This window comes from Pogonomyrmex barbatus, unplaced genomic scaffold (assembly GCF_055798465.1).
Source record: "Pogonomyrmex barbatus isolate J1 unplaced genomic scaffold, ASM5579846v1 scaffold7, whole genome shotgun sequence".
NCBI classification, from domain to species: domain Eukaryota; kingdom Metazoa; phylum Arthropoda; class Insecta; order Hymenoptera; family Formicidae; genus Pogonomyrmex; species Pogonomyrmex barbatus.
Window position 1 is genome coordinate 10,026,869 of NW_028297171.1, and position 9,760 is coordinate 10,036,628.

Sequence of the window (9,760 nt, forward strand, 5' to 3'; positions counted from 1 at the left end):
GTTTGTTCGGTACAAAATATTTTATACAACACGTCGGAAAAGTCAAAATTATCGACGTGTATTACCAATTCAATCCATTTTAATGGCGGATATTTCTGGTACTGTAAATTAATTCTTTCTGCTAAACGACTCAACTGATAACTAATGTTCGGGCAAGTGTATGAGAATTTGATGGCTCGGAAAACTAGTATTTACTTCTTCTTTACAGACAAGACAATCTGCGCTTGTCGTATCTTTTCAGGCGGTGATTACATTGATTAATCACGTGGGATAGACATCTTCATGAGTCACACATATGTGTAAATAGCCTTCCTACGCTCGTCAAACGAATTCAATCGGATTTAAATTTATCAAATCGATGCCGTAATCGAGAAGATCAACATCGGTTTACGAACGAATTCCAAAATCGTAAATATCGTTTGATTTATCCCGAAAATTGCGTAATCTGAAGCAGAATATTCTGTAAATAAGAGCAGAAAGTGAGATATATGGACTACGAATAAATTCTAAGAATTCTAAGAAGCTGTTCGTGAAAATTTCAAAATTCACACTCTTCATCTCTCGAGAATTAAACATGAAATGATGTCATGAAATTTGATTTAAACATATGTACATCTGTTATTTGATTCCTTTGAATCTATCATCAAGCTTCAGATGCAAAATCGAGTCGATCCTCGGGTTCCCCCGTTCGCCATCAAGGCGTCATCGATCCTTTTCGATCGACCAGATACCCTTTCTAGAGTCGCCCGAGAATCAGGAAGAGCCGGGAAGATCGGCACGCGCGACACATCGCGCTGGAAACGTCACGTCACGGCGTTTTGGCGAACGAGCAACCGTGCGTGAATCACCGAGGAAGCCAATCGCACGGCGAGAGATCGAGGTGAGTCATCGCTACGTTCGGTTTCGCGCCAGCGAACAGAGACTTTGCTCGCTCGCTAGAGACACTCGGGCTGCCGTTTCCAGCCAAGTATTATAAATTAACGCGAGACACTGCCCTTCGAGTCGCCTTCGAGCGACCGGCGCAAGCGGCACCGAGATATCCAAGGTATGTCGCGGTTCAAAAAGGTTACGGAAGACGACGAAAAAGGTGAAATTTCCCACGGAAAGAGAGAGGGTCCGCTTTCTCTCGCAGCTTCAGAATATTTTTGCAAAATCAAAAGAACCTTACCTCCGCCGTAATGTTGCAGTTGATAAACGCGAGTGTGCTGTGGTTTGGCATTTCAATTGTTAATAGCAAAACTCTCAGTAATGTGCACTCAGCGCGCTCACGCTTTCCGACCCTCGCAAACCGATAATACGATAATAATTTACACGATGCAGCGACGTGTTTACGCCCTAATGACGTCCGTTTAACGCCGATGGCAGATACTGCTAATTAAATCATCAGCCCAAAGGAAAGCGTCCGGGGTCGAAGGGGCCGGCGGCCTTTAAAGCGATATCATCGCTGAAAGAAATGCGCGTAAAGTGCAAAACGCCGTCAAGTTTCGACAATTAATCGACTTATCCATCCTCATTAGTAACTTAGGATAAATGACGATTCTAAATGAAGAAATAGACAGAAAAGAAGTCCTCTTTTGTACGCGAGAGTCCGGCTTCAAGAAAATCGATTTTGACGATTGGCTTAATAATACCCCACTATTTTTAAACTCGAACAATTTTTAACTTGCCGGTAAAGACAAATCGTCTAATAACACAGCTATCAAAACGTAATTAAAATAGATTTAATATACCATTAGGAAAAACAAATAGAAAATAATTGAGATTGACGAACAATATTGTAGTTTACAAAATATCGAGATCTATTTCCTCAAACAAGATATTACACTTTTATTCATACCCTGATAAAAAAAAAAAAAAAAAGAACATTGTTAAAACGAACATGTCCATCCGTGGCACAGTGCACATGAAAAGTTACGCAAGCTTACACATAAAAAAATAACTATAAAGAAAGATATTCCAAAAACAAACGTGATCCGAACGAAGAAGTTGACAGATGGGGGATTAAAAATATCTCATGCGATTACATATATGTCAATTTTCGAAAAATCACGAAAATATTTATGGTCGAATTGCTTCATATTTTGACCTTTAAAAAATCGATGTCAAATTCAGTGAAAGCACACAAATGAATCCACAAATATTCGCGAATATGCTGCGTTAAATTGCGGTGAATTCGACGAATGCAGTGTGTAAATTTTAATAAATAAAATAACAAGTTACAGAGAAGTATAACATATAAATTTTCTCGTAAGAAGCCCGCTCGCGAGAAAAATATCTCGCGATATCCCAATGGGATAAAGTTAAGGGATTGCTGTTCCATCACCGATTCAATGATAATTGTAACACGAAATTCTGTGTTGTACGAACAGTTTGCATGCTCGCAAATTAAGTCTGATAAATGTGACTCCGTCGTATCGCTTTTGTTATCGTCAAGTATTATTGTACACTTAATGCTACGCAGAGAAAAATAAGGTTAAGAGACCGCGGAAATAATATTTTCGTTAATAGAGATAAATGTATCGAATGTATTTAATCAGTTGGCAGCTTTCAAAATTTCTTTCCACACACACACACACACACACACGCGCGCGCGCGCGCGCGCACACACATCACGTTGTTTTTAATTTAAATACTAAATTGTTTGATTAAGCAATATCCATAAAGTCCATAGTTATAATAGTTTAACAATACATAAATGTGCTAATTAATAATAACAACGAAATTATAAAGCGATGATTCTAATAATAATATATTTATTATAATAATTGGGTAATATTCCATTTTCTCAAATTATTTCTAATTAGCCAAAATAATCTCAAGAACACATTGATGAAAGAAAAGTTGAACAAATTTCATTTAACCGTAATAATCGCGTAATAAATCAATTATAGACCATCCGTGTTTCGCAATCGCGTTTCATCAAAAGACCGAATGATTTAACCCTTTCCGGTCCAAAATTCTCTCGATAGATATACGTACGTTGTGTCTTACGTAAGTGAATTCGTGCAGCCAGAAAATTGCAACGATCCCGCCAATCTTCCTTTGATGGCTGACCAAACCCTCACAACCATCAAGGGAAAATCTGCATCACAGCTTTGCACGGATACATGGGGCAAAGGGGAAAACCGCTAAGTAGTATAAGTAAACCAAAGCTGATTCTTCTGACCGATTCTAAAGTTCACGCTAACCTCGACTAACACTAACATGATTAAATCTACTTTCTTCCTCCGTTTATCGCGTTGTAAATTTAGGAGGAAGAAGGGGAAATCTTATCGAAAATTATACTATAGCGGAAAATGACTAAACGTATTTGTTAACTTATTCTATATAATGTGTGTGTGTGTGTGTGTGTGTTTTTCTATTTGTATTAAAATTGAGACATGTCTTCATAAAATGCAATGAAAAATTGTCACATATAAAATAACGATAATATTTAATAATGAACTACTACATTTTTCAGCGAATTTGAGATAACTTTTGTCTTTGGAAAATTAAATAAAAAGATTTATATTTCTATAAAAAAATTAAATTAATACATATGTTCACTTTTAATTTACTCTAAATAATCTCGCATTAAGATCGTAAAGCACACTCGAAATTAATAAATACAAATTTTGTTATCTGTTTACACTTCTCAGATTTAACAAACGGTTATCTTTTTGTTTGTTAAAAATAAATACTATCATAATAACATTAAGGTCTAAGGTCTCACGGAAGAAAAAAAGTCGTCAAAGAGAACTCGTCATTATAGTCATTTTTTCGAATCGTACAATGGAAAATAAAGAAGATTATCATATTTATATTTAGCAAAACCTTTCACGATTGTAATCTTAGTATCAGCTGAGAAAACGAGTAACAATAGACTGAGTAAATAAACGGGAAACAGCACAACAACATAATATATACCGAGAAAAATTACAATGTATACGAACTTTAAAACTGCTCGCGCATTTTCGAGAATGCAAAATTCCACAAGAATGAAAACAAAAAAAAATCTTAATCTTAATTTGTCGTTAACGAAAATATTTCGCGGATTAAAGGCTGGTTGACGTTTCGCACGAGTCCTAACGTAATCCTCAAGTCATGCCAAGACGATTCAATGTCGCGAAAAACGCGGTCAAGAACGAAGGAATAACGGGTCCGGTTTCTTTTTTTCACGAATTGATAAATTCGAGGAAAAAGGTCGGCTTCCGTCCGAGAGAGAGGAGAGTTCGGAGACGGTGATGCGCGCGCGTACGCGTAGTTTTTCGGCACCTTGTAGGTGCACGCGTCACCTCGCGCGAGTGACGATGACGAAGACGTTCCGAAGCGACGCACCGAAAATCCACGGAGATGGTCGCGCACAGCGACCGACGGACTCTCGCCACGGTTTACTTTCTCCTCGCGGAGAAAAAGCGAGTCCGGCGCGCAAATAATCGCGCGAGCGAGACGACGCGGTTGACGCATTCGCTCGCTCGCTCGTACGTGGTTAATGCACACATTGTTAACGTAGGTTGGAGGTTAACCTCACGCCGGAGAAGTAACAGCGAGTAACACGAGGCCGCGGACAGGACGAACAGCGCGCGACACGAGGACGAAAGGGGGACGAAAAAAAAAAATTAAAAGAAAAAAAAACCGACGAGGCCTTTCAACAATTCTAATCACGTCGACGGGATAACACGCGAAAGAGAACGAGAGGAGAGAGAGAGATAGAGGACTTACCCCATAAACCAGTCCACGGTATCGCGGAGATACTCGGGTAACCTATCCAGCTTGGATGATTTTCGTGTGGATCACCGTCGTGAGGAAAGCAGCGCGCGCGATATACGGGGAAAACAAAGTGTAAATCTCCTCTCCTTCCCTTTCTCTCACTCTTTCCCCGCAGTACTAGCACCACGGTAGTAGTCAGGCGGTAGTAGGCAGCTAGCGGCAGCAACGGCAGCAGCAGCAGCAGCGGCGGCATCGGCGGCGGCGGCAGCAGCAGCAGCAGCGGCGGCGGCGGCGCGCGTTTCGCGATCTCGTGAAATCTAACATGGCGCGGCTCTATTGTCACCTGTTCCCGTCATGCCCCGCTGGCCGCCGAGGCACGTACCGCCCGCCGCCCGTTAGCGTCGCGTCCGATCCGTCGCGTTTGTCGACAGCTAGGTCTCGAGAATGCGACTCGTTGCTCGCGAAGGTCTAAACGTTCGGTGACGCGAATGAGAATCTACAGCAACCACAGAATCGCGCAATACGACCGAATCGGCACGCCGAGAACGCGTCAAGACGCGTCGCCCCCCGCTACGCGCGTGATAATCGAACCCCGCGACGCGCACAGCTGATCGCCTGACGTATGACGCGCGCGCCTCCGCCGTTCGCTCGCGCAACGTCGTGCTTCGCCAGTCGCTCGTAGACGGCAGCAACTGTCAAGCGCGACTGATACGGAATGCATGTATCCAAATGCAAGATTGTCACTTACGCGTAACGTATTAATAGTCTACATTATGAAAAAAAAAAAAAAAAAAAGATGATAAATCTTTTGTTAATTTTATTAAAGCATATTTTATTTAGATAAATTTATACATGTATGTTTTATATTATTCTATATATTATCCAGTTTACAATAATTTAATAATGTAAATATCGTCTATAGATTATATCTCTTAAAAAGATTTGTGTTGCATTATATAAATAATACGTAAAAAATCCGTATAAATACAATGAATCATTTTTAAAAATCATTTGTATATACGACACAACTCTGTTCAAATATATTTTGCCTATTGTGAAAGAAGAATGATTTATGTTCATTTATATTTTTCCAATATATATTGGAATTTTAACGTATTTAATTGATTTTTTTATCTTTCCTTGATTCATAGAATTCAAAAAAGAATAAAGAAAAAATTAAATTGAGAATTAATCTGCAACGATAAAAATAGATATTAATTTGCCATCTAATTCTTGTAATTGTCATATGCGTCAGATGAAATTACGTGGAATTATAAACCGTTTTGACCATCGATATAAATATCTAAATAATTAGCTTATAATTCCGTTAAGTTTATATAACTTGTTATCGTCAAATAATGAAATATCTTCTAGGAATATATTGTCACCTTTGCATTATTATGAGACATAAAAGGCTCGAATAGATTCAACCAATATTCCCTTGAATCCCTTGAATATTGAAAATGCTAATTTTGCTCTTGTATTCTGGAAATGCCTAGAACGTCATAAATCGTAGCTACATCCGCTGCAGAGCTGCCATCTGGAAGACAATGCAGGGTGACGCGATTCCTGCGCGCATTCACGTTTTATTTCTTTCCGGTTTCGTCGTTGGGAAGGTTAGTCCGGTTCTCGTCATCCTCCGCTTGATAAAATGACGTGAGTACATAATCTTAAGAAATCTTTGCCATCGTTTATGTAAAATTTATCATCGTACTACAAACAAATATATTCACGTGCATCGATTGGCGAATGCGTATTATTTTTGGCCGGAAAATACTTGCAACATGTCTATTAACATAACCAACATATGTAGCGTCCATCTTCTTGAGACGTGAAAAAAATGTAGCGCTTGCTAATTTTTTCCAAATTTTATGCATCATAAGAAACAGGTTATCAAATACTTGCTGTTTCTATAGAAAAATGAATTTTGTAATTTGTAATCGTGAACATGAATCTGCACGTGTATTTGTAGGCCTATTCTGTTCGGTTGAACTTGCACAATTTATCTTTCTTCTTTTTCTCTCCATGTTAGAAAGAAAAAGAGAAAAGATGAATTTTTATTAAAAAGAATCTTTTCTTTCGTTTCAATTCTAGATCGAAGGTCTCCCGCGACACTCTTTATGAGTGCGTAAATGCCGTGCTCCAACATTCGCAAGACAAGAAGAGAAACTTCTTGGAAACAATAGAGCTCCAGATCGGTTTGAAGAACTATGATCCACAGAAGGATAAGCGTTTCTCAGGCACTGTCAAGTATGTTTCTACCTGACTTTGAAGCATTTTTTTCAGTAATTTCTTGTAACGATGATATGTCACATGCCTTATATTCTTCATTAAGAACATCTGTAAAAAAAATGCTTCATGCTATGTCAGGAAGCTGGATTTTGAATTTTCCAGTACTGATGCATTATATCATAGATTGAATTCTGATATGTTGCCTATATTAAAAATGTATAATTTTTCTATTATAGATTTTTAATAGACATATATCAAATCACAATCATTGTATTTTCTGTATCATGCTGGAAAGCATCCTTTATCTGGCGGACCTATACCCAGGGTCTTAAATAAACTGGGGAGGTATTTATACCGTTAATTAAATTATACAGGATCATGGATTATGATCCTGCTGGTAAGTTATTATTGGAATGTTGCGCGTTTTTATAATGCAAGGAAATAGAACGAAAAATAATCTCGAAAAATTTTTAGGACATACAATTTTGAACTGGTGTGATTTTATATATAAAATGTATATCAATTTTATAATTAAAATTTCTCGAGTCATCAATGTTCTATGATGTTTTATTTATTGCATGTATTATCTGAACAATTTATGTAGTAAGATATTTTAATCTGAGAACATTGAGACTTTGAATTTATTTTTTATTTATGGTAATTTAACAGTATAGCCTCATAACAAGGATAAAGATTGCTAAAATCACATTTAAATCATGAAAACATATGTATTTATTTAAATGTTGATTATTATTGATCTTTATTATCAGGTTAAAGAATATTCCTAGACCAAAAATGCAAGTATGCGTTCTTGGCGATCAACAGCATTGTGATGAAGCTAAGGCTAATAATATTCCATATATGGATGCAGAAGCATTGAAAAAACTTAATAAGAATAAGAAACTTGTCAAGAAACTCGGTGAGTTGATACTTTTTGCATGTTTTAATGACAATAATGTTGCCTTCCCAAAAGCGCTATCATTGTTTAATCCAAACAATGGTGGTTGTCAAGAGGAAGGAGATTAAAATTTCTTCACAGGTGAGGGCGATGTGAATTGTATCATCGTACTCAATCCGTGTCGATACATATATTATTTAAAGAAAAATTTGTTTTAAAGTATTTGTCTTTGTTTTTAATTCGAAAATTTAATAATGAAAAATGATAGATTTTAATAAAATTTATATTTATTAAGAATTATATATATATATATATATATATATATATATATAAATTTTATTAAATATATAATGGATAATGTATTAATATGCTTGCATTTTTCTTTTACAGCAAAGAAATATGATGCGTTCTTGGCTAGTGAATCATTGATCAAGCAAATTCCTCGTCTTCTTGGTCCCGGTTTGAACAAAGCTGGTAAATTCCCTGGATTGTTGTCTCATCAAGAATCGATGGTTGGTAAAATTGATGAAGTCAAAGCTACTATTAAGTTCCAGATGAAAAAGGTACGTTACATGGTTACAATTATATTTTAATATAAAATTTCTCTATAATGTCGGTATTTTCAATAACGATTTCTTTTGTTCTACAGGTGTTGTGTCTGTCAGTAGCCGTCGGACATGTTGATATGACACCCGATGAGTTGGTACAAAATGTTCATCTCTCGATAAATTTCCTCGTTTCTCTGTTGAAAAAACATTGGCAGAATGTGCGTTCTCTTCATATTAAATCTACCATGGGACCACCACAGAGATTGTACTAAATCGTACTTGATACTGTACATTTTGGATGTACATTTGTTGCAATAAAAATAAAAAACAAATTTATCAATTGTTTACATTAACCCTTTATTTATCATTTGTTCTTCATTAACCCTATTTTGTCTCATATGCGACGAGCAAAATGCACGATTTCTGACTTTTGAAACTTGTAACGTTAATGCGAAAATTCTAAAACTTGTAGGAAAGATTTTGTACAGTGTTAGAAATATTTAATAACGTTTAAAACAACGCAACTTGATATGAGAAACTTGTCGATAAAGAGATAAAGCTTTATCGCTATGTGTCGCTGAAAAAAAATGTTTACATCATCTCTGGCTATTTATTTACAAATTAACGAACGAAAAGTAATATATTAGTTCGTTGTAATAAATAATTCGTAACTTTAAAATTTAAATTTAATATTTTTTTATATTAGTTTATATTAAAAAAGGCAAAGAATATAATAATTTAAAATAATACCATATATATATATATATATATATATTTATATGCACACACACACATATATATATATATATATATATATATATATATATATATTCAGTAGCGCGATAACGTATCTCTTGGTTATTCTGACATTTGTTATATGAGTAATTCAAATTTTTTTCTGTTTGCTTTATCATCTATCCTAGCTACCTGCTGGAATCAGTACTAAACGCTTTCAGAAAAATATGTGGTAAGGTAAGGGACTACGTATATACGTCACGCGGCTGTAGGCGATAAAGGATGCAGCCAGGCCCTGGATCCGGTTCACGGATGCTTCTTTGGGGACCGTATATCCGCGTGTAGGTGTAGGCTGTATACATGTATGCGTGGGTCCTACCGAGGTCTACTAAGCTTGAACAGGCACACCACAGCCACGCTATTTCCAACGATCTTTGTGGGGGCAGTCCGGTGGCGGTCGCTATGCTTTGAAGAGGCACATGGTTTCAAGTTCCGCTTCGTAAGCAGATGCCAGCGGAGCCGAGGACCCACGTTTAGTCTTCTGCGCCCTCTTTTCGCGCTTTTACACCTACAATCCTTGCGAAATTCTCCTGGCGATTCACGCGCATTGTTAGATTTATTTCTTCGCAGGATCTCTAGACGAGCGTCGATGGAGTAA

The 9,760-nt window shown here is 36.9% G+C and overlaps 2 protein-coding genes across 4 annotated transcripts in view; one reads left to right on the plus strand and one right to left on the minus strand.

Moving 5' to 3' along the window:
- Mob2 (MOB kinase activator 2) overlaps positions 1 to 5,325 on the minus strand; it is a 27,561-nt gene extending 22,236 nt beyond the window's left edge. For 2 of the 3 annotated variants that reach the window (XM_089083031.1, XM_089083030.1), the window contains exon 1: positions 4,702 to 5,325. The gene's annotated coding sequence lies outside the window, so the exon portion shown is untranslated. The remainder of the gene's footprint in view (positions 1 to 4,701) is intronic. The other variant, XM_089083032.1, reaches the window with a different exon arrangement.
- Positions 5,326 to 6,188: 863 nt separating this feature from the next.
- RpL10Ab (ribosomal protein L10Ab) lies at positions 6,189 to 8,703 on the plus strand. Its single transcript, XM_011647639.3, has 5 exons — positions 6,189 to 6,345; positions 6,784 to 6,939; positions 7,692 to 7,840; positions 8,210 to 8,382; positions 8,469 to 8,703. Exons 1-5 carry the CDS (start codon positions 6,341 to 6,343, stop codon positions 8,637 to 8,639), a joined length of 654 nt encoding a protein of 217 aa, XP_011645941.1. The 5' UTR covers positions 6,189 to 6,340; the 3' UTR covers positions 8,640 to 8,703.
- The last annotated feature ends 1,057 nt before the right edge of the window (positions 8,704 to 9,760 follow it).

Excerpts from the sequence above, each read along its gene's own strand:
- RpL10Ab (XM_011647639.3), top strand. Across the intron at positions 6,940-7,691 it reads CGTTTCTCAGGCACTGTCAA|GTTAAAGAATATTCCTAGAC; the intron begins GTATGTTTCTAC and ends CTTTATTATCAG. Across the intron at positions 7,841-8,209 it reads GAAACTTGTCAAGAAACTCG|CAAAGAAATATGATGCGTTC; the intron begins GTGAGTTGATAC and ends TTTCTTTTACAG.